General features: G+C 40.0%; 1 protein-coding gene and 1 long non-coding RNA gene across 2 annotated transcripts in view; one reads left to right on the top strand and one right to left on the bottom strand.

Annotated features, from left to right (window-relative positions):
- The window catches only part of LOC117517333, a 144,260-nt gene that overhangs the window by 17,884 nt on the left and 100,816 nt on the right, over positions 1-25,560 (top strand). The gene's annotated exons all lie outside the window — the stretch shown is intronic.
- Positions 1-25,560, bottom strand: part of map3k7cl (map3k7 C-terminal like) — a 103,792-nt gene that overhangs the window by 19,968 nt on the left and 58,264 nt on the right. The window contains exon 4 of the mRNA XM_034178325.1: positions 19,449-19,564. Coding sequence (XP_034034216.1) covers positions 19,449-19,564 — 116 coding nt within the window. The remainder of the gene's footprint in view (positions 1-19,448; positions 19,565-25,560) is intronic.

The raw sequence follows: 25,560 nt of genomic DNA, 5'->3' as shown, positions 1-25,560 counted from the left end.
GTCCGCACGTCTTTCATTAAAAAAAAATCTCCTTTAAAATCTCCTTTTGATTCCATAATTTTTGCCAGGGTTGTATATATATTATGACAGATACCTTTGTTTGGCCTTGGACTGCCTTTGGATTTTGAGTAAAGTCACTTTGCACTTACCAGCTGTTGTTTTCTGCACTGGGGTCTCTGACAGTTTTTTTGAGTACATAATGGCAACATCAGAGCCCACAGTTGCGTACTGTGTGGCAACATCAGGGATAGCTGCTGTTTGAACAGGAACAGTGGATCAGCCGTGTGGTCCATGCTGTTGAAAATCTCCAGTTTCATCAAGATTAGCAGATCTAAGGTGTTTTGTAGGTCTTGAAAAGCCTCCAGGCACAACAAAACCTCCTAATGAGTCACTTAAAACTGTCCACACTGCAAGCTTCCAGCCCATTGTTTGTGGATCTTCCTGTTGTTGCACCACACCAAGCAATCTCACCTGTTGAACAAGATGGCTCCTGTATGATGGGACGCCCATCCAAAACCTTAACTTCCATCCATCAAACCTTATGATGAAGGTCCACCTGTAAGTTCTTTCTGTCCCAATATGTTAGGACATTCATTCGGCAGCTATAATCTTAGTCCCTCTGAAGCAGCCCAGTTTGCTCTCTTAATAACCTATCTCTTTGAGAAAAAATGAGGGAAAGGGGTGGTAGTGCAGTGGCCCAGGTCATTCATCCACGTTGTGGTCAGCTGAAGACTTCTCTGCAGACATGAGAAAAGCCTTTACATAGCTCTGAGTAGACAAGCCCTCTGTGGACTTCTTAAGGCCCCCTGATACTTGCACGACTTTGATCCTCCCACTTGCACGCACATTGTCAGGACGATTCCACCTGCTTTGTTCCAGCTGGATGCCATGCGTTGTGCGCTGGACGCTGCATATATAAATAATTATTTCATAGCAGATTAATCATTTTTCTGCAAGTTGGCTGATGAAAATGCCTTAATCGCTTCTGGAATCACAGAAGGCTGTTCTGGCTGCTGCTTTTCTCTCTTGTGCGAGTGCTTAATGGGGTGGAGAAAGCATTTGGAACCGTCTAAAAAGGTAATTATTTGTCATGTTTATATTTTAATGGCTTGGTAAAACAGTTGCATGTTCACCCCTTCTTGTGTGCAGCTGTAAAAGTACATTTACAATACATTTAAGATCTTGTTATAATCGTATAATCAGACGAGCTGCACTCTGATGCGGTGCACTGATGCAATCGCACTCACACGTACACGACTTTGATCTGCCCACTTGCACGCACATTGTCATTACGATCCCACCCGATGTGTTTCCCAGCTGGATGCCGTGCTTTGTTCCAGCTGGATGCCATGCGCTGTGCACTAGACGCTGCATATATAAAAAAATTATTTCATAGCAGACAAGCTGCACTCTAATGCGGTGCACTGACTCAATCAGTCGCACTCACACGTTTTTGAATTGTTTGCGTAATGTTCATGTGAAGTTTGTGTAATTAAAGCATGATATGGAATTTCAAAAGTTTCCTTTTCGCACTTGCACAAAGCTGACAATGGTTTACAATGAGTTTGAGACGAGTTTACTCTCGTGTACGGCAGAGTGCATGCAAGTGCGTGGATCAAAGTTGTGCAAGTGTCAGGGGGCCTTTACACTCAAACAAAACAATGGCACAGTCCTAGACAATTCAGTTATCTTAAATATGCTAGAAACCCATAGTGGATGGAACACAGCATCATTGAGGGGGCTATCACCAAAAGCACGTCACATTGATGTGTCACAGCCAACATGTTGGATTTGAACGTGTCACTACAGAGTGTGTGTGCATGTGGGTGATTCTTAGACTACGGGCACTTATTATGTCCTTTGATCATATTGTATGAAAAACAGAAAAAGGGGAAATTCACACTTTTATAGTTATCTTTACAATGAAAGTGTTTTAAGAAATTTGTTCTAGTAGTCTACGATGACTTTTTCACCTTTTTTCAGCATCATTATATGCAATATTGCCGTTTTGTGCTTGTCCCACACCCAGACTTTGATCTTCATTGATAAAATGAATGGTAAAAAATGTTTTTTCTCATGTTTTAAAATCTCTGAATAAATATCAGTAAAATAATCAAAACATAATTGGGGTATTCAATGTCATACAACTGTTGTGATTTTTTTTAAACAAAATGTAGTTGTCCCACACTATTGCCATAATTTCCACCACAACAGTGTAATGTCCCTTTAAACAGTTTGTATGAAAGATTGTTTGGGTAGTTTCTATGGAGATAAACAGTGACATCAGTGCACATGTATATAGCGCCAAATCACGACAAACAGTTGCCCCAAGGCGCTTTATATTGTAAGGCAATGGTGTGGTGGAAATTACATTTACAAGGCCAATATTGCCCGTAGTTAAAGAATCACCCCATGTATGATGAAGAGGTGAAGTGTATTTTTTAATGTCACATAGCTGCACTCTGTCAAGCATTAATTTTCCTTCTGTCTGGGGGACACAGTGTGGAGCTGCAGGTGCTGTCCTCATAATGCAACAGAAAACCACCTGTTTTTGAACTATGTGCATCATAGCACAGAACAAGAAGCTCATAATGACAAGTTCTGGCTCCATCTGAATACAGTTTTTTACTTGAAAGTCTAAAAAACCCAAATATAACAGTTACATGAAGCAGCGCTTGTTTGCACCACAAATGCAAATCTCTGCTTTTATCTTCACCCTCTGTCAGCACATTGAAGGCTCATCTAAATTCTCCAGTGAAACCATACTACTATGTTTGATAAAGGGCTAAGAAACAACCTAAACAGTGTATTTGCTGAGCATCATGGCTGTCATTTATAGCTGATCAAAGTTTTGCCATTATCACAACACTTGCTCCTGTTTTAATTATTGTAGTGGTGAAGACTGACCAGCGGCTACAACAAAAAAGAATCAAATGTACTAGGATGACCCCTTATCTGTGTGTTCCATAGCAAACATCCAGAATTGCCCAGGGCATCCCTTGGCATCAGTGTGTAAGGTGTGTGGTTGTGTGTGTGTGTGTGTGTAAATGGGTAAATGTGAGGCATCATCATAAAATGCTTTCAGCATGTACTTCAGCTGGAGAAGTGCCATAGAAATGCAGTCCAAACCGTACCAAACAAATATAGCAATTGCAGATGCAACTTGGGGATTAATAAACTTGCCCAAAGAGCCTTAGTGATTTTGCAGTCTGACTGACATTTGACCCCAGGATCCTCCACTATCAAGCCCACTGCTAGTTCTGTGATTTCTGCCTTGGTGTCTCTGACCTGAGTCTTTACAATCATATAAAGTAAAATACACAAAGAATGTGAATTGATAGAATTAAACCTCACCTTGCTGCTTCATTTCTTCACCTCAGGAGCTTTGGTGGCCACTGCTCACTGAGCAGTCTGAAAGGATGGTGCTAATCTGTTAATCAATCAATCAATCAATTTTTTTTTATATATATATAGCGCCAAATCACAACAAACAGTTGCCCCAAGGCGCTTTATATTGTAAGGCAAGGCCATACAATAATTATGTAAAACCCCAACGGTCAAAACGACCCCCTGTGAGCAAGCACTTGGCTACAGTCGGAAGGAAAAACTCCCTTTTAACAGGAAGAAACCTCCAGCAGAACCAGGCTCAGGGAGGGGCAGTCTACTGCTGGGACTGGTTGGGGCTGAGGGAGAGAACCAGGAAAAAGACATACTGTGGAGGGGAGCAGAGATCGGTCACTAATGATTAAATGCAGAGTGGTGCATACAGAGCAAAAAGAGAAAAGAAACAGTGCATCATGGGAACCCCCAGCAGTCTACGTCTATAGCAGCATAACTAAGGGATAGTTCAGGGTCACCTGATCCAGCCTAACTATAAGCTTTAGCAAAAAGGAAAGTTTTAAGCCTAATCTTAAAAGTAAGAGAGGGTGTCTGTCTCCCTGATCTGAATTGGGAGCTGGTTCCACAGGAGAGGAGCCTGAAAGCTGAATGCTCTGCCTCCCATTCTACTCTTACAAACCCTAGGAACTACAAGTAAGCCTGCAGTCTGAGAGCGAAGCGCTCTATTGGGGTGATATGGTACTACGAGGTCCCTAAGATAAGATGGGACCTGATTATTCAAAACCTTAAAAGTAAGAAGAAGAATTTTAAATTCTATTCTAGAATTAACAGGAGCCAATGAAGAGAGGCCAATATGGGTGAGATATGCTCTCTCCTTCTAGTCCCCGTTAGTACTCTAGCTGCAGCATTTTGAATTAACTGAAGGCTTTTTAGGGAAACTTTTAGGACAACCTGATAATAATGAATTACAATAGTCCAGCCTAGAGGAAATAAATGCATGAATTAGTTTTTCAGCATCACTCTGAGACAAGACCTTTCTACTTTTAGAGATATTGCATAAATGCAAAAAAGCAGTCCTACTATTTGGTTTAATATGCGCTTTGAATGACATATCCTGATCAAAAATGACTCCAAGATTTCTCACAGTATTACTAGAGGTCAGGGTAATGCCATCCAGAGTAAGGATCTGGTTAGACACCATGTTTCTAAGATTTTGTGGGGCCAAGTACAATAACTTCAGTTTTATCTGAGTTTAAAAGCAGGAAATTAGAGGTCATCCATGTCTTTATGTCTGTAAGACAATCCTGCAGTTTAGCTAATTGGTGTGTGTCCTCTGGCTTCATGGATAAATAAAGCTGGGTATCATCTGCGTAACAATGAAAATTTAAGCAATACCGTCTAATAATACTGCCTAAGGGAAGCATGTATAAAGTGAATAAAATGGTCCTAGCACAGAACCTTGTGGAACTCAAAGTGACAAAGTGACAAAGTTTTTTAATTCGGCACACAAAATATTCAAATAGAAAAAAATGAACATTCCACAAACAAACACAGACAAAACTAGTGAGTCCGAAAGGGTGTGGGCTGAAGCAAAGCTTATTAGCGCCCACCCTTGCTAGTACAAGTCCCAACAGTTCTAATCAGTCATATTTACATAAATATAAATTCACTACTACATGTCCGACACACAGACATACACATCAATATACTATTCACTTATATTTATATAGTACCAGATCATAAGAAAGTTGAATCAAGGCACTTTACGCCAGTAAGGACTAACCTTACCAACCCCCAGAGCAAGCACTAGGCAACTGTGGTGAGGAAAAACTCCCTATAAGGAAGAAACCTCAAGCAGACCAGGCTCTTGGGGGTGACCCTCTGCTTGGGCTGTGCCATATATACCTATATACATACGTATATACTTTACAAACATAAATATATACATACATATACACAGTCACTTATATACATATACATATACACCTACCCATATCTATATATCTACATACGCATATACATACCCACACATTCAAATATACATAAGTCCCACTTATAAATTGAACATTCCATATAAATCAAATTATATTTGCTTCTTTATGATACTTAGACATAATGTTCTTTTTGAGTAGTTTCTTAAATCTCACTAAGCTACTACTCATTCTAACCTCTGTTGAACATTTGTTCCATTTCCTCACCCCAACCCACAGACACACAAAACCCTTTACATTTGTTCTTACTGGTGGTTTCATAAAATTGCACAGCCTCTTAAACTATATCTGGATTCCCTCAATCGGAACAGACTCTGGACATGTCTCGGTAAGGCTTGGTTTTTCGCTCGAAATAAAGTTTGAATTGTAATGTAATCGACCAAATCAATGAATTTTAATAAATTTAAAGACACAAATAGAGAATGAGTTGGTTCATGATATTGTTTATTGCAGATGATTCGTTATGGCTCGTTTTTGCAAAAGGAATATTGGATTGGTATTTGATTTGTAAGTGTTTCCCCATGACTCAACACAATATGTCATATATGGTACCATCAGAGAATGATATAAAGTAAGTAACCCTTCTTGCGGCAGTAGGTCTTTGGCTTTATACAAAATGGCTATAGTTTTTGACAATTTTGATTTCACATAATTTATATGTGGTTTCCAGCTAAGTTTATTATCAATTATAACACCTAAAAATTTATTCTCTGTTACTAACTCAATTTCCTTATTGTTTATAGTTAAATTTTTACATTTGGGTGCCTGTTTATTTCCAAATATAATACATTTAGTTTTCCCAAGGTTGAGTGACAACTTATTAGCGTCAAACCAAACCTTAAATTTTTCCAGTTCTTTCTCCACTATGTCCAGAAGCTGTTCAAGATTTTCACCGCTACAGAACACAGTTGTATCATCCGCAAAAAGGACACATCTCAGTGAACTCGACACCCAACTTATATCATTTATATAGATTATAAACAACAAAGGACCCAGCACTGAGCCCTGCGGCACCCCACATGTGACATCCCTGAGTTCAGAATTTGTATTATTGAATTGAACATACTGAAATCTGCCTTGTAAATAACTAGCTATCCATTCATATGCCAGACCTCTGATTCCATATTTCTGCAGTTTACTTAATAGTATTCCATGGTTAATTGTGTCAACGCTTTCTGTAAATAAAAAAAAAAAACACCTATTGTGTATTGTTTATTATCAATTGCAGTTGCTATACTTTCCACAAAGTCCATCAAAGCATGTGATGTAGTTCGAGACCTTCTGAATCCATATTGTTCTTCACAAATGATGTTATGCTTCAGTAAATAATCATTTAATCTTTTAGCAAATATTTTTTCCAAAATTTTGGAAAATTGTGGCAGGAGTGATATAGGTCTATAATTAGAAAATGTGTGTTTGTCACCAGTTTTAACAGAGGAATTACTTTGGCTATTTTCATTTGAGAAGGAAATTTACCAGTACTTAGTGACATATTGCAAATATAATTGAACGGTTTTACTATACAATCAATAACTTTTTTTAATAAAGCCATATCCAAATTATTAAAATCAGTCGATTTCTTACTTTTTGAACCATGAACCAGATCAAGTATTTCCCTTTCATGAGTACCACCAATGAACATTGAAACAGATTTGTTAAACGTTGAATTATTTACCCAGAAGTTATTAGTTGATGAGTCAATCTTACTGGCAAGATTTTTACCCACATTAACGAAGTATTCATTAAAGTGTTCAGCAATAGACTCGTCGTTATCAATCGTGATGTAGTTGTTACTCTGAAAAAATGAAGGATAGTCTCTAGTTACTCTATTCTTTTTTACTATTTCATTTACTATGTTCCATGTGTTTTTGATGTTATTTCTATTTTTGACAAGTAACTCATTATAATATGTTTTTTTACTGAGTCTCATGATATTGATTAACTTATTCTTATATGTTTTATACTTACTTTCAGCTTCCTTAGTTCGTAGTTTTATGAATTGTTTATATAGTACGTTTTTCTTTTTACATGCCCTCTGAAGTCCCTTAGTTATCCATGGTTTGTTGCTATATTGATTTCTATATATTTTGTCAACAAATGGACAGTGTTTATTATACAAACTGGAAAAAATGGAAATGAAAGCATCATATGACCTGTCAACATCATCAACAAAAACATCTGACCAATTCTGACTTGATAAATCCTCCCTTAAATTATCAATTGTTTCAGCTGTTACTTTTCTACTCATGAATTTGATATTGCTTCGATACATACAACAACCCTCCAATGCAAAGACTGAGAAAACTGGCAAGTGATCACTGATATCACTGACCAGTAGTCCCCCACTAAGATTACTGGATATAACGTTAGTTAAAATATTGTCAATGAGAGTTGTTGTATCCATAGTTATTCTGCTAGGATGAATGATGGTTGGAAACAGTCCTAAACAGTACAAGGTGTTTATAAATGAGGTAATTTGTGGATGATTGTGAGGGTTTAAAAAATCTATATTGAAATCTCCACAGACAAATAAATGCTTATTTCTGTTGATTTTGTTGTACATTCCTAAGATAATGTCTTCAAAGGTGTCAATATTTGTCCCAGGAGCTCTGTAAATGCAACTAACAACTATGTTTTTGGAGTTTATAGATGTAATTTCTATGGTAACACATTCCATGATGTTGTCCACTGTAAATGACATGTTGTTAATGAGTTTGAGAGGAGTTGTTAACTCCATAATTAACTTTAGTCTGTGAAGAAGATTCCCCATTTACATGAACAAATTGTAATCTATTAGACAAATATGATTCAAACCACCGCAGCGCAGTGCCTTTAATACCTATGGCATGCTCTAATCTCTGTAACACACCAGAAATCCATTACTTGCACCATGTGTCTCAATACCACCCTGCTATGCATCTGAGATTGGCAGATGTCATCCTGGTTGACATCTAGACAATGACCTGTTGTCGTGATCTCAGCAAATCTAGCCGTTTGCGCTCAGCACGTGGCTTTGCATTGGAATATCTGGTTCTGGTTCAAAATAAGGCCCGAAGAGTTGCGACTGCTTTCTCCAGACATTACTAGTGTATAAACTCCAAACCTAGTTTGGCAAGTTTCTCATCATTGTAATTGATGTTGTTGTCCTCCACCTGTCCCCAATCAATACACAAGATATATTTGAACGAGCACTTGTCTCTGTCTGTTAACAGAAGCCATAAAATGAAATGAAGGTGGTATGGTGAAACATTGATTAGAGCAAATATATCCACAGTTTAAATCACCAGCAATAGTGATATTCACACTGACAATTTGACATTGTACTGAAAGCACAGTTTATGGCACTGGATCTCACTAATATCTAATTATAACTTTTGATACTCAAACTTTTCATCATAATTTCATCATCATAAAGTTTGTTCTTACCACACTTGCCAGTGTGCTTGCTCAGAGGTTGGGCTAGGTCTAGACCTTAATTGTGTATAGCGCTTTGAATGAATTTTGAATGAATTGAATGAATTATTTACAGTATATGGCACACACACACACACTTGACATAAAAAATCTCGTAAAACAGAAAGTCATGATTTTGGCCTGAACAGGGTGTGGAGTCCTTTTCCCCCCTCTTTCTGTCATTGTTTTCAGCTTTGATTTATTAGTATTTATTTTCATCATGATTTATTCTGTTATGTTTTACTTGTCACTTTGTTCTCTTTGTTACTATTTACTTTTGTTCTAGTTTTCTGCAGTCAGTTGTGTTTTCATTTCTTGTTTATTAATTCATCACATGTTTTCTAGTTCCTCTTATTTGTTGTGCGGTAATGTCTGGATTTGTCACTGCTTTTCTTATGGTTTGTTTTAGTCAGTTTCTGTTTTATTTAGTTGTTATATTTTTCTCTATTTCCTTGTGTAGTTTTCATTTGGTTATCATTTGTCTATTTTGCCATTGTCACCAGTTTAGTTTTGTTTTAGTATTTATGTCCCATGTTCCCTGATCAGTCCTCCGGTTCATGCCTAGTTCTTTGTTATATGTTATTCTGTCCTCACGCCCCTCCAAGTTTGTTCCCACTCCACAGTCCTGCACCTGCTATTGTCCTTGTCTCACACTTTGATTGTGTTCGCTCTGTTTTCTTTCACTCTCACTCTTGGCACCTGCTCACACATCTCAGTAGCTTACATCACTTCTCTTTGTGCACTCTCTTCCTTCCCATCTTGTACAGTGTCTAATCTTTGTTCACTAGCCACGCCCCCTTTGTGGATTCTTTCCCTCACATGCACCTTGTTAACACCTGCTTATTTAATCTCCTCACCTCAGCAGCGGCAGTTTGTTGTCTCCGTGCACTTACCAGCTTTCTTTACAGTAGAGTTGGGCGATACCGGGAATTTGGGTACCAAGTAAATACAGGCCCAGTATCACTGATATCGATACTTTTTCTTATTTAAGCTTCATAGATCCAAAGGATCCAAAAGACCTAGGATATAATTTCGCCAAACACTGTATGTGACAACAAAATACTTTATTATCACAATCAACATTTTTGTTTAAAAAATATCACTCAACACAACTTAAAACAAAATCTCCTGACAAGCCACAATACAACAAAATTAACACACCACAACAAAATTGGCTGGCACCGCTGAGCCACGTGACTGCACAACAACAAAAGACCAGAGGGGGGAGGGTGCACTGCTCCATGTTGTGTGACACAGCGCAGTGCTGCTCTTACAGACAGAGAGTAGACTTTGATGAATCTGCATGCGCAGCAGTCAGTACATGCAGGAAAGAAAAAAACTTGAGTATCAATGTTTTTACACGAGGATCGTTCAATATCAGTACCAGCGTTGGTATCGATATTATCGATATTAGGATCGATCCACCCACCTCTACTTTACAGTCCTGATTTACCTTGCTGTGTTTTTTGATCCTGCTTTGTGTTTTGACCACGCCCTTTTGCTGCATCTCTGATAGTGAAGCAGATAACACAATATTTGCAGAGGAATCCTTCAAATCCGGTTACAAGCACCAAAGTTTGACTGTGTATACCTTTTGGTACATATTTTAGAAAAATAACTTTAGCCATTTAAATTTTCAATAGGGGGCCAAGTAGGGGTGAATTGAAGAACTGCATAGGGGTAAAAAAAAATGTTCCAATCATATTGAAAGCTATACCACATTATGTGTCTGATCACAAAGATTCCAAAAAGGTATATCTGTGACTGAATGCTGGGCTCGACAATAGCACTGGTCCGATGGCCCGGTGGCCTTTTTTACACGTTCCGGGCCACCACGGGCCAGTGAAGTTCATATTTCACTGGTCCGTATGGGCCAGTAAGAATTAAAATCGCTTTGGGCAAATTTATTAGTCTAATGCTGCATTCACACCGGGCGCGATCAGATGCTATAAATTCGCGAGGGTTGCGTGGCAACGGACACGCCTCCTTCGCCGGGTGTGTCGCTCTGCTTTTGCTGCCAAAATTCACCCCGGTGTGTCATCAAATAGGAGGAGCTTCCATTCAGCTCGCCGGCTCTGGTTGTCAGTCAAGATAACATGATGGACCTTGATCACACGGAGCGAGTTGTTGTGGAAAGCTGACAAACGTCATGAGACGTTCCCAATTCAGGCAGTATCATTATTTGCTGCAGGAGCTGCGTCTGGATGACGGCTGTTTTCAGCGGTCCTTCTGCCTCTGCGGGACCCAGTTTGAGGACCAACTGTCCCGTTCACGCAAACGTAAACAATAAAAAAAAAAAAAAAAAAGAAACTCCGCTCCCGCTGCTGTGGGGCTGCTGCTCGCTCCAAAAACTCTTGTTATAATTGTGAAATAAAGGACAAAAGAGACATAAGTCCTGCTCACAGGCTGCTACCGGAGACAGGACATGTTGCACCACTTCGCAATGTTTGGAACATTGCCGAAGTGCAGACGAACTTCTTCTGATGTGGCGCGAATTTCGCTTCAACATCGACGCATCATTTTCGCTTAAGCAAGATCGAGCGCAGTGAATATTATGAATTTCTTGAAACCTCTTGAAACCAGGGAAGCAAAGGAAAGAACAGCTATCACCCTCAAAACAAGCACAGAAGAGGAAGGCTGCTGATGCTGAATATGAGAAGAAAAGGGTGAGGAAAACTTGGCAAGCTTCATGGAAGAAAAGACGGCCATGGCTGGAGTGTGATGAGGAGAGCGAGGTTGTCTTCTGTGGAACTTGTAGGGCCATGCCAGAATATGCTGACAAGTAAGTATAAATATACCAAGTCTTGGTAGACATCTGGTATGATTTCATACGCCAGTTTAAAAGTCTAATCAGTATGACCTTGTGGGCCAGTGCATAAATTGCCTTATTGTCAAGCCCTGGAATGTTATGGGATAAAAACAGCAAGTATAACGACAAAGGTCACTTTCAGTTTGTACAGGGGTCAAAAGTTAAAGTTGCTCCAATTATGGTAAAACATGATGCAAATTATTGGTTGAGTTAGTAGGATTTTAAAAAGGAATAGTTTGCACCATGTGTCATGCTTAGTTATCATGTTATGGGGTAACATATGACACATGTCATAGAATCCAATGGAATATATATATATATATATATATATATATATATATATATATATATATATATATACAACCCCTGGCAATAATTATGGAATCACCGGCCTCGGAGGATGTTCATTCAGTTGTTTAATTTTGTAGAAAAAAAGCAGATCACAGACATGACACAAAACTAAAGTCATTTCAAATGGCAACTTTCTGGCTTTAAGAAACACTATAAGAAATCAGGAAAAATAATTGTGGCAGTCAGTAACGGTTACTTTTTTAGACCAAGCAGAGGGAAAAAAAATATGGACTCACTCAGTTCTGAGGAATAAATTATGGAATCGCCCTGTAAATTTTCATCCTCAAAACTAACACCTGCATCAAATCAGATCTGCTTGTTAGTCTGCATTTAAAAAGGAGTGATCACACCTTGGAGAGCTGTTGCACCAAGTGGACTGACAGGAATCATGGCTCTAACATGAGAGACATCAATTGAAACAAAGGAGAGGATTATCAAACTCTTAAAAGAGGGTAAATCATCACGCAATGTTGCAAAAGATGTTGGTTGTTCACAGTCAGCTGTGTCTAAACTCTGGACCAAATACAAACAACATGGGAAGGTTGTTAAAGGCAAACATACTGGTAGACCAAGGAAGACATCAAAGCGTCAAGACAGAAAACTTAAAGCAATGTGTCTCAAAAATCGAAAATGCACAACAAAACAAATGAGGAACGAATGGGAGGAAACTGGAGTCAACGTCTGTGACCGAACTGTAAGAAACCGCCTAAAGGAAATGGGATTTACATACAGAAAAGCTAAACGAAAGCCATCATTAACACCTAAACAGAAAAAAACAAGGTTACAATGGGCTAAGGAAAAGCAATCGTGGACTGTGGATGACTGGATGAAAGTCATATTCAGTGATGAATCTCGAATCTGCATTGGGCAAGGTGATGATGCTGGAACTTTTGTTTGGTGCCGTTCCAATGAGATTTATAAAGATGACTGCCCGAAGAGAACATGTAAATTTCCACAGTCATTGATGATATGGGGCTGCATGTCAGGTAAAGGCACCTGGGAGATGGCTGTCATTACATCATCAATAAATGCACAAGTTTACATTGATATTTTGGACACTTTTCTTATCCCATCAATTGAAAGGATGTTTGGGGATGATGAAATCATTTTTCAAGATGATAATGCATCTTGCCATAGAGAAAAAACTGTGAAAACATTCCTTGCAAAAACACACATAGGGTCAATGTCATGGCCTGCAAATAGTCCGGATCTTAATCCAACTGAAAATCTTTGGTGGAAGTTGAAGAAAATGGTCCATGACAAAGCTCCAACCTGCAAAGCTGATCTGGCAACAGCAATCAGAGAAAGTTGGAGCCAGATTGATGAGTACTGTTGTCACTCATTAAGTCCATGCCTCAGAAACTGCAAGCTGTTATAAAAGCCAGAGGTGGTGCAACAAAATACTAGTGATGTGTTGGAGCGTTCTTTTGTTTTTCATGATTCCATATTTTTTTCCTCAGAATGGAGTGATTCCATATTTTTTTCCCTCTGCTTGGTCTAAAAAGTAACCGTTACTGACTGCCACAATTTTTTTTCCTTTTTCTACAAAATTAAACAACTGAATGAACATCCTCCGAGGCCGGTGATTCCATAATTTTTGCCAGGGGTTGTATATACACACTAATAACAACAAATACCAAAAAAGAAAAACAAGCACAACAAGCTTTGAGGTGAGTGGTTGAATTGGCCTATGTGGATGAGGACCACAGCACATGCCCCAGTGTGAAACAGAAAACCCAACAGTTTCTGACTCACAGACCTGACTCATCATGTTCTTATCCAAAGACAGTACTAAACTTATTGCTTCAGAGTCTGATTGTTGTTCTGTATTTAGAAACCACAGTGTGCAGTCTGTGCGTGTGTGATTTTGTGTGTGTAGGTGTGATGGGGGGGGCTTGAAAATCCCCCTGCTAAGACTACCCACAGCTGCTGAGGGCACAGGGGGCACAGGAGACACTGTGCGCTGTGCCTGTGGGTTATATACCTTGCAAAAACATATTTGCACACATATAATAATCTCAGGTCAGCAGTAATAATAAACTTGAAAAAATACGTAACTCATCCCATCAGATAATTCAAACCTCACCAGCATTTCTGAGTTCTGCATGTATCACATTTGAAAGTGCCATCTGGTGGATGTTTTCATATAAAAATAGTGTCAGTCCTGAAAATGCTTTACTTACTTCTATTTTAATTCTAATTATTATTGTATGTTTTTGTTGGGGAAAGGCAGTCCTGGTGTGAATTAACCTCTTAAGGTTTGCAGTGTGAGATGAGAATCAGCACCACCAAAACAGAGAGATAGCACACAGCCAGCGACAAACAACATACTGCATTCTGCAAAGTATCTTCTCTGAGTTGTGTTCACAAGTAAAGATAGAATGGAACGTGATGCTGACAGAAAGATTTTGGGGGTGTGGTAATGGTCATAACCTTCAGATTGTCTCATCACCACCTCACCTATCCTGTAACCTCCGAGGGTCACTGGGGCACAGGTAATGCTTCTGAGACTCCACTGTCCAGGCCTGTCCAGTGTTTGATACTGCATTATAATCATGGGTATGCCTTTGGCACAAAGAATTTGGCGGGGTCCACCCCTCTCCAAACTACCACCCCAATTCCAATGAAGTTTGGACGTTGAGTAAAATGTAATAACAGAATGCGATTTGCAAATCCTCCTCAACCTATATTCAATTGAATACACCACGAAGACAATGTTAATGTTCAAACTGATAAACTTTGTTTTTGTGCAAATATTTGCTCATTTTGAAATGGATGCCTGCAACACATTTAAAAAAAGTTGGGACAGTGGTATGTTTGCCACTGTGTTACATCACCTTTCCTTCAAACAACACTCAATAAGCGTTTAGGAACTGAGGACACTAATTGTTAAAGCTTTGTAGGTGGAATTCTTTCCCATTCTTGCTTGATGAACAGCTTCAGTTGTTCAACAGTCCGGTGTCTACGTTGTCGTATTTTGCGCCTCATAATGTGCCACACATTTTCAATGGGTGACAGGTCTGGACTGCAGGCAGGCCAGTCTAGTATCTGCACTCTTTTACTATGAAGCCACGCTGTTGTAACACGTGCAGAATGTGGCTTGGCATTGTCTTGCTGAAATAAGCAGGGACGTCCCTGAAAAAGGCGTTGCTTGGACGGCAGCATGTGTTGCTCCAAAACCTGGATGTACCTTTCAGCATTGATGGCGCCATCACAGATGTGTAAGTTGTCCATGCCATGGGCACTAACACACCCCCATACCATCACAGATGCTGGTTTTTGAACTTTGCGCTGGTAACAATCTGGATGGTCTATTTTCACTTTTGTCTGGAGGACACGACGTCCATGATTTCCAAAAACAATTTGAAATGTGGACTCATCAGACCACAACACACTTTTCCACTTTGCGTCTGTCCATTTCAAACGAGCTCGGGTCCAGAGAAGGCGGTGGTGTTTCTGGATGTTGTTGATGTATGGCTTTTGCTTTGCATGGTAGAGTTTTAACTTGCACTTGTAGATGTAGCGACAAACTGTGTTAACTGACAATGGTTTTCTGAAGTGTTCCTGAGCCCACGCGGTAAGATCCTTTACACGATGTCAGTTTTTAATGCAGTGCCGCCTGAGGGATCGAAGGTCACGGGCATTCAATGTTGGTTTTCGGCCTTGCCGCTTACGTGTAGAAAATTCTCCAGATGCTCTGAACCTTCTGATTATATTGTGGACTGTAGATGATGGAATCCCTAAATTCATTGCAATTGAACATTGAGAAACATTGTTCTTAAACTGTTGGACTATTTTTTCACACAGTTGTTCACAAAGTGGTGATCCTCGCCCCTTTTTTGCTTGTGAACAATTGAGCCTTTTGGGGATGCTCCTTTTATACCCAATCATGACACTCACCTGTTTATAATTAACCTGTTCACCTGTGGAATGTTCCAAACAGGTGTTCTTTGAGCACTCATCAACTTTCCCAGTCTTTTGTTGCCACTGTTAACCTGCTAACCCTAACTCTCAGCTTTTTGAAACGTGTTGCAGGCATCCATTTCAAAATGAGCAAATATTTGCACAAAACAAAAAGTCTATTAGTTTGAACATTAAATATCTTGTCTTTGTGGTGTATTCAATTGAAAATAGGTCAAAGAGGATTTGCAAATCATTGTATTCTGTTCCCGTGGCCTATCTGTGTGGAGTTTGCATGTTCTCCCCGTGTTTGCGTGGGTTTCCTCTGGGTGCTCCGGTTTCCTCCCACATCCAAAGACATGCAGGTTAGGTGGATTGGGATCTTTAAAATTGTCCGTAGGTGTGTGTGTGTGTGTGTGTGTGTGTGTGTGTGTGTGTGTGTGTGTGTGTTTGTCTGTTTGTGGCCCTGCAACAGACTGGCGTCCTGTCCTGGGTGTACCCCGCCTCGCGCTCTGTGGCTGCTGGGATAGGCTCCAGCCCCCCGCGACCCTTAAATGGACTAAGCAGTAGAAGATGAATGAATGAATGAATGTATTCTGTTTTTATTTACATTTTATACAATGCCCCAACTTCATTGGAATTGGGGTTGTATTCACCACAGCCAAAACTCCTCAACCTGATGCATGCTTTGGTTCTGAACACTTAGCCATTAACTTTTTGAGTTCCTTTGTCCTAGCCGGTGACTTCACTGAGAAATCTACTACCTTGTGATGTACTGTTGGCATCACCCCCTCACAATGTTTAGCTGGCCAGCTGAAGCTGGTGTCCAGCCAGACATGAGAGTCAAGCTGGGAGATGGATCAGGACAAGTGCAACTGATATCCTACAGAGCAGGATCTGCCTGTGTAAGGTACTACCTTTCTTGGGATCTCTTTGTACACAGAATATCAGGAGCTTGGGCAGTAACCAAAAACAACAACAAAAAAAGAGATTTCATGTCCAAGCAGTTGAAGTTAGCTTTCTTAGCAGGACATCTGAACTTGGCTTTGGGGCAGGGTGAGGTAGTGTGACATCTGGAAGGAACTGCTGTGTCTTCATGGAGATTGTGTTTGTGTATATAATTAGGGTACCTACTAGATGCCTCACTTTGAAGGAGAGATGTCATCACATTTGGTTTAGAAACACCTTAGAAGAACTGAAAGGTTGCATTTAGATGGTACGAGGTCCAGGCTCAGTAGCACCAAGCCACAGGAAAGTAGTCAAAAACCAATGGATGGGTTGCCCTTGGCAGCTTTATGGTAAATGGACTGCATTTATATAGCACTTTTCCATCTGCTTCAGACGCTCAAAGCGCTTTACAATTATGCTTCACATTCACCCCTTTATGTAAAAAGGCCATGGAGTGTTCAGTTTCATATAGACTGGTATATAAAGATATGACTATCGGTTAATACTCGAGCCACAATGTGACCATAACATGAGCTGAACATAATCAGATCTGTGGACAGGTGTACGCCCAGTGTGCTATAAGAGCTTATGCAGTAATGCTCCATTTACACATAACAGCAACAAGTCACGAATGCCACGAAGTATACATTCTTGGCCGCTAATCAGGAATGTGATTATTTGAGGCAGAGGCATCAGGTGTTCTCAGGAACTGCTGCAACCTGTTACCACATGTTACGATTAATGGCACGTGTTGTTGGAGAATTACCAGGAACCATTATGTACGGTCAAGAATTAATGTTCCACATTGTTGCACGCTATTCCATGATGTTGCGAGCTATTGCACGTAACAGTGCATCGTTGCATTCTGTCACGTTGTGAATGAGGCAAATTGTCTCCATGCACACACCCATATTCATCCATCAGGTGCTGAACAATTCAGATTGCTACAGCAGAAGAACTTTGTGACTGCATGCTTAGTTGGGCTCTGTGCCATGGAGTGGTGCAGAGAGGAGGAGGAGACTGAGAGAGCCAGATGTGTGGCTCCAAGTGGTTCTCGTCTCACGCGTTTTCCCAAACATCAGGCACAGCAGCAGCAGGTGGAACACCTACAGGAGCGTGTTGATGAGCAATGGAACAAAACTTTTAGCCAACTTGGCCTCACTGTCCTTCTTTGGCATACTGCAGCAATGAAACTGAATGAGGGTGGTGTGTGAGATTCGTGGAAGATATTTTGACAGCCGAAAACATGCTCCACGCAAACCACGAATATCACTCTATTCTATATACTCTGTCTATTAAGAAACCTATTCAGATGCATTAAGTCACGTTAAGAATGTCAGGAATGTGCCAAGAATGACGCACATATGACATTCGTAACACGTCCTGCCTATGTGTAAATGCAGCATAAAGCTATTTACTGTATAACTAGAACTAACTACCTATATCTACTATATACACTCAAATAACACATGGTCTCACACAGTTTCCTTTCATTAAAATTAGGCCACAAACCAAAAGGGATGACCCAAGAATGTATCTGCATGTTGATTTGGCACAGATTTTTCACCAGAGACACTTACGGATACAACTCTACATTCAACTCAGTCTCACCCTTTTTTTTTTTCATGATACCGTCATGAAATGTGTCACACTTTCATGATGTTTAATTAACTATTTCCAACCCTACCCCTATCCCTAATTCTAACCATAACCCCCACGGCCCCCGCATAACCCCAGATTTTGTGATACTGTCGTGAATTCATTTTGTGATACCATCAGGAAAATGTGACACATTTTGTGATGATATCACGAACTAACAGATTAAAGCATTTTTCATGATGCTATCATGAAGTGGCATGAGACCGGGTTGCCACATAACATGGAAAATGGAGAGGGGTGGCTTTGAACTGGGAATCTTCCACGGTGAAAACAAGCGCACTAGCCGCTTGCTCACCATCCCTGTTAGGAGTCAATCAAACAATGAATTTCTCTGTATTATTTCCTGTCCAACAATGTGTTTTTGGACAGGGGTGAATGAGGTGACTTATAGATCAAAAAATCATGAGATCATGAAGACATTCCTTTGATCCTAAGCACTGTCTATCCTGACCATTGATCCTGATATTTAAGTGTGATGGCTGACTGCTGATCACTGCCTTTGATAGTGATTAACAGTCATCTGGTAGGACCTACTCCTTCTCTTTATGCTGATCTTTAATCCTGATCACTCCTCTTGATACTGATTGCTTATCTTTGATTCTGACTTTTGATCCAGACTGAGAAACGTTTTGGCTGTTTGCTTTAATTCCCTGATTGTTTTAATCAGAAAGTTTTTCATGACCATTTGTTAAAAAAAACCGAATGGCAGATTGAGACATTTGATCCTGATTCAATCATGAGGCCATGACCAAATGACTCAGGATCAGATCTCAAAGATCAAAAGCATAAAGTATCAGGATCAAAGACTCCTTTGTCTGGATCACCTCAAATTGTAAGCAACTCTTCTTTGATCAAAGGTCCACCTCTCTACCAAATGTCACTGAAATCTATTCATGTCCCTTTGAGATACAGAAGGACAACACAGACAGAAGGTAATAATGACTGAGAATGTTATTTTCTTATAGGTGTAGGTGTAATTAGCAGGTAATTGGGCTCACTTGCGGTCTTCAAGCACAGCAATTTCATGTTTGACCTGGTGGAAGTCTCTCGCCATCCTGCAGTGTTCCCTGTACACCTGGACACTCTCCCTCAGAGACACACAGGGGGGCACTGGCTGTCAAACAACAGACAGATACAGTATCTGTTTTAGAGAAGTGCAGTATTAAATGTAATGTTTGAGGCTATAAGCAACATATTTACTGCTAGTCAACTCATTTTGAGTGAGCTACTGTACATGATGCAGCCATCAAAAAGCCATTTTGCCTTCAGAGTGTTATGTACCTTCTTCTTGGTGTTCAATTATTGTGTCCCGGGGATGAAAAAGAAATTTTGGGTTTGAACCAGTCATGAGCCAGCTTTATAGAACGAGTTGCTTGCTTGGATTAGACAGTCACGCGATATTGAAATGTTCGAATTAAAACATAAAACACATTTGAATTCCACTGAATCTTAATTCATAGTTTTATGTTAAATGCGTAAATGTTTAGGATTTATTTTAAAATCTTTACCCTAACTTTTAGAGCCTTGCATGGCCAAGCTCCTCCCGACATCTCTGACCTGCTGCAGCTGCACACTCCGACTCGCAGTCTGAGATCAGCCGGACAAATGTTACTTGTGATCCCAAAAATTAATTTTAAGACGTGAGGCAATCGCTCCTTTGAAGCAGCAGCACCCGGGCTGTGGAACGCTTTGCCTCTTTGCCTTCGCTGTTGAGACGCAGTTGATATAACTTAAAAAGCAGTTAAAGACTTTGCTTTTTAAACAGGCTTTTAATTAGATAAGGGTTTATATTCTTTTATTCTTTTCATTGTGTTTTCTTGTTTTTAAAATTATTGTTTTAAATGTGTCTTCTCTGTATTGCACTTGTTTGCTTTGTGAAAGGTGGTACAGAAAAATAAAATTTACTTACCTGCTATGGTCAATTTTAAGTTTCCAGTTCACCTAATTTGCATGTTTAGAAATTTGTCTGTCTGTCTTTTAGCAGGATTACGCCAAAACTACTAGTTTTTGACAATATTTTCACCACAGATAGATATTAGGGCATGGAAGACTCCACTGAATATTGGAGATGATCCGGATCTGGATTCTAGATCAAGATTTCACTTTAAATACACTTTGAAGGATTACATCAAAACTACTTCACAGATTTTCACCAAATTTGCTCCACAGATAGATATTAGGGCATGGAAGACTCCACTGAACTTTGGAGGTGATCTGGATTGGCGGACATCAGAAATTTCTGTTTGCTATTGTTATTACTTTATTTATTATTATTTTTAGATTGCCTAGGGTGTATCTGTCTCTTGCCCAGTGCCCACCGCAATACGTAGGTGCTACACCCCCCCACCAACACCCATCACCCTAAACTGCAATAAGTAAGTTCAGAAAATGGATTATTATTATTATTATTATTATTATCACTCACAAATATTTTTAAAGCAGAGTGTATCTCTTCAACTACCAACCTTTCATGTTGCATTCAAGGCCAGAAAGTACCACAGTGACAAGCAATGCACATGCAAAAACACAGCTAACTGAAGAACCTTTAAATAAGAAATTCATACATTTTTATGGCTGCATGCTCATTAACCACCCAATAGGTGCCAGTGTTCACCATATCTTCCTTTTGATACTCACTCTGAAACAATGTTTCAAAATGGGGGTGTTGCAAAGGTTTCAAAACTGTATGAAGCAATGTTTCGAGTTTGCCACTACGAATTTGCAGTACTGACAAAAGGTTTTGGTATCAACCCCGGCCACACATTATGTTCTGGTTATGTTCTATGTGGGCATCATGTTTCTCCCGGTGGTTCGTAGCTTAACCAAACTCAGTCTTAAGTTAACCAACCTCATTATGTCATCTTTTAAGCTGGTGATTTACAAGATGAAAGCATTTGCTGTTCAGTTATTTAAAGCCCCGGTCACACGGCACTAACGAAGGACACTGAAGCCAAAACAAAGCAGGAAATCTAGACTTAGGTTGACTTTTGGAGACATCTTTTAACTGTCGTCCAGCTTCATTCCTGTAGCTGGCGCTTCGTCAGAATTTTTAAACTGTTGAAAAATGTGAACGAATCCTGATAACTTCAATTTGTCCGTATTCCTTTTTGCTTTCTGTCTTGACTGTTCCTCATCATTTGCGTTGTTCCCGTACCGTCAGCATTCCGTCTGATGGTCGTCCAACTTTGTCCAGCCTCCCAAGTCCGACGTCTTGCATGAACATTGACTATATCTGAACGGATCAATAACTAAAGAGCCAACGAGTTGAACGTGACTCGTCCATGTGTGGGATGAAAAGCAACGTTGTCATACAGAAACAAAAGCGGCAAGAACATTTGATCAACTACTTTAACTAACTTTAGTTAGTTAAAGTAGTTGCATTTTAACATCACTGAGAAAACTGGCCTCATGGTGTCACCTCATGCACATAAAAAAAAGACAAACTGAACACTTTAAGTAAACCAGCTATTTTGACCTTTTAACGTTTTTGGCGTTAGGACATTAGTTGAGTTAACTTTATTTTAATCAAAGTGATGTTAGGTTTAACTGGACATTTCATACTCACACACACACACACACACAGACACACACACACACTGTTTACCATCATTGAGGCTTTGAATAGCTGATGTTGTTTCTCATTAAAGTCCACTGTGGCTGCACAGTGGATTAATGCGTCATCACCCGATGAGACTGCAGTGGTATTTACAGTATCAGCCCCATTAAACCACAAAATGAGATCCAGACATTTACATGCTGTTAAATAAACAATAACACTTTTAAAAAGTATTTGTAAGTTAGTAATTATCCCCTTCAGAAATACAGCAAAACTTAACCAGTAGTGTGACATTTTATATTTTAAATTTAATTATCTGCATTATACTCTGTGATTGTCAATTTCAATTTATTTTCATTTATATAGCGCCAAATCACAATAGAGTTGCCTCAAGGCGCTTCATACAAGTAAGGTCTAACGTTACTAACCTCCAGTGTTGTGTGGGCCGCCCGAAGAGGAGGTACTGCTGGCCAACACCAGAGGGCGCCCTGCCAGAAGGCGGGCTTCAGGCACCAGAGGGCGCAGTCGCCGCCTGGAGCATCCGGAACACGGATTGACAGCTGTCACTCATCCACTCATCATCCACTCATCATGACGCACCCATAAAAGCCTGGAGAAGACACCACACCCACGCCGAGACATCGTCGACCCGTACAGGTAGACTCTCAGCCATCTTCACAGCTAAGCTTTTGTTGTGACGTTCTTTACTTCTGAGCTGGTAGCTGATAATCAGTGACTTTTTTGAGTTTGCAGTTTATTCCACTTGTGGTTGGAGCCGGTGTTTCCGCTCTGCACTCCGGTACTCAACAAGTGTATACTTGGTCTGCACGGTAACTCAAAGGACTTGTGAAAGCACGAGGTGGAGGCATTCTTCTCCTCCCAAAAAGGAGTCACTTGCTGACTGTTTGCTGGGTGTGTTCACTCACACTCACTCTTCACTGTTTCTGTTTCCTGCCAGCAGTACCTGATCTGACAGCTGGAGACGGTGGCCACCTGGGGACTCAGGATTGGCGGCTCTGGGGTGTTCCAGATCCGTTGCTGGTGGAAATCGTGTGGGTTCCGACTCCTCTCTGGACGGGCGTCTCCTATCCTCGAGACTGCCCACACTACACCAACTTGAGATTGACTGTAGTATTGATTGTATCTGTATTCGTTGTGCACTTTTCACAACATTAAATTGTTATTCTTGCATTCCCATTGACCGTTCATTTACGCCCCCTGTTGTGGGTCCATGTCATCACACTTTTCACAACACTCCAGAGCAGCAGTGGTAAGGAAAAACTCCCTCTGAGGAAGAAACCTCAAGCAGACCAGATTCAAAGGGGTGACACTCTGCTTGGGCCATGCTACAGACACAATTACAAAACAATTCACAAAACAAACATACAGGAAATGTTGCTGGTGCACAGGACAGTTTCTGGAACAGATACCACAACCATCTCTGGATGGAGCGGTCAAACTTTCTGCTTCGTGTCAAAAGTCTGGCTGCAGCATTTTGAACCAATTGGAGAGCCCTAATGCTGGAACACTGCAGTAGTCCAATCAAGAAGAGACAAACACATGGATCAGGGTCTCAGCACCAGCCATAGACAGGATGGGATGAATCTTCACTATATTTTGCAGGTGGAAGAAAGCAGCCCATGTACTATCTCTAATGTGGAGGTCAAAGTTACAGATAACCAATAAATGATAAATTCCAGTATTGTCTCCGGTACAGTTGCAACTACTAACGATGATTTTGAGTTTCAACACCACAATCGCTTTTGGAAGCATCAAAAGCGACCACAGACCCAAACAATGAGTCAGCACTTTTGCCTTTGAGCAGCCTACCCCTTGCTGTAAACTTCAGTTTACTACATGACTTCTAGCACAGCCATACACTGAGAAGAGCTATGAAGCTCAACTCTCTGCCCAACCACAACATTGCCGTCAGACCGAGGTCTTGGAAAATAAAGCAGTGCTGACTTATGGTTTGGTGTATAAATAAAATGAATACTGATAGAATAACTCCATTAATGTCAATTCAGTCATTTGTGCAAAGTTAAGATATAACATACGATATCTTTTAATGTTGAATAATACACTAATTCTGAAGTTTTGTAAGAAACACAGAAAGATGGCATTCTGGGTAAAATGTGCCTCTGCTCACACTGATTGGATGATTCATTCTATGTAAACCAGCACAATAATGTGAGGTGTGTCGTGTGTTGGTGTTTACAGATAAATGTGCTTTTGCGAAATATTCCATTTTTTATTTATAAAAAAAGGCATTTTCAAAAGAAAAGCCAAGATGTAATTAGATAACCGTCTGATATAACCGGTGTCAAAATAAATAGAACACTGCCATGATCTACTGGTGCCAGTGCGAGTTTTGGCCCCTTTTCAGCTGATTTTTCATTTGTACGAGAATTTTTTTCAGGTTAATCACGCATCCTGCGTCGTTTAGTATACATAGAGTAACGAGCTGCGTTTAACATCTTACGACCACCTCCTGATCGCCGATCGTATGATCAGATGAAAATCAAACCTGTTTGATATTCTGTTTGGCCGTCGTGAGGGTGTCCCACTGCTGAAGCGCTACAAGCGTCCAAACTCTCACACTGTGCCTGTGCAAACACTGCAGACCTGTCTTGTAATGTTTTTTGTTTTTTCTTTCATTTTGTTTTGTTTTTTAAATGTTGATGTCTCCCATAGACAGTTTTTGGAAATTAAGTTTGAAAAAAAGCTTCTGTTTATGTTTTGCTCCTGGAAACACGAGTCCGACGTGTGGTTTTTGAACGTACAATGTGTGTGAGAACATAAATCGTGTGCACTGCACTCTTACACCGTGCTGTTCTCTGGTACAGTGTCTGCCCAGCTTCAGTTTGAATACTGCCATGAACACTACTGGCCAGTAGATGGCAGTAGAGACCTTGAAAACTTGCCAACACAAAATTCCAGATAATCTGTGTTGCTACTTGCTACGTTTAAGATGCGTGGAATTTAACAAACGCAAACACAATAACGTCTATAAACCGAGAGAATATATTCACGAGAGTTTTAGGCACTAGAGTTTAATGGTGTTGTCCGTGGACCCTGATCAGAGTGTCTCAAATCATTTCTCCTGTCGTGAACGTACTGAGATTACCGTATCACCCATAATGCACCTGGACAAAGCAGGTGCACACTAAAACCTTAAAAATTAGCACATTACTTTAAAATTAAAACATATATTTGATATTTTCACTTTATACAACTTCAGATGTGATGTTAATTTTATATAACTTGTCCGAAATAAGTTTAGTTAAAATTTGAACCATAAGTTAAAAATGTATGCCTCTGGATGACTTGGGTGATATTGGGCGCATATCACTATGGGGTTAAAATAGTTTTTTTGTGACCAGTTCTCCTTTGTCTGCAGAGGATAGAGCAGTTTCTTCTAGAAACAGCTCCCCTCTGTTCGTAGAGGGTAGAACTATGCATGTGTTCACATTTGTTTACCACGTTAACGGTCTAAAAATTATTGGACAAAAATTTATCAGAAGATAATTAATCTGAAAAGATAATCTGATAAT

The sequence above is a fragment of the Thalassophryne amazonica genome, chromosome 9 (genome assembly GCF_902500255.1).
Source record: "Thalassophryne amazonica chromosome 9, fThaAma1.1, whole genome shotgun sequence".
NCBI classification, from domain to species: Eukaryota; Metazoa; Chordata; class Actinopteri; order Batrachoidiformes; family Batrachoididae; genus Thalassophryne; species Thalassophryne amazonica.
This window is presented reverse-complemented; position numbering and strand designations above follow the sequence as displayed.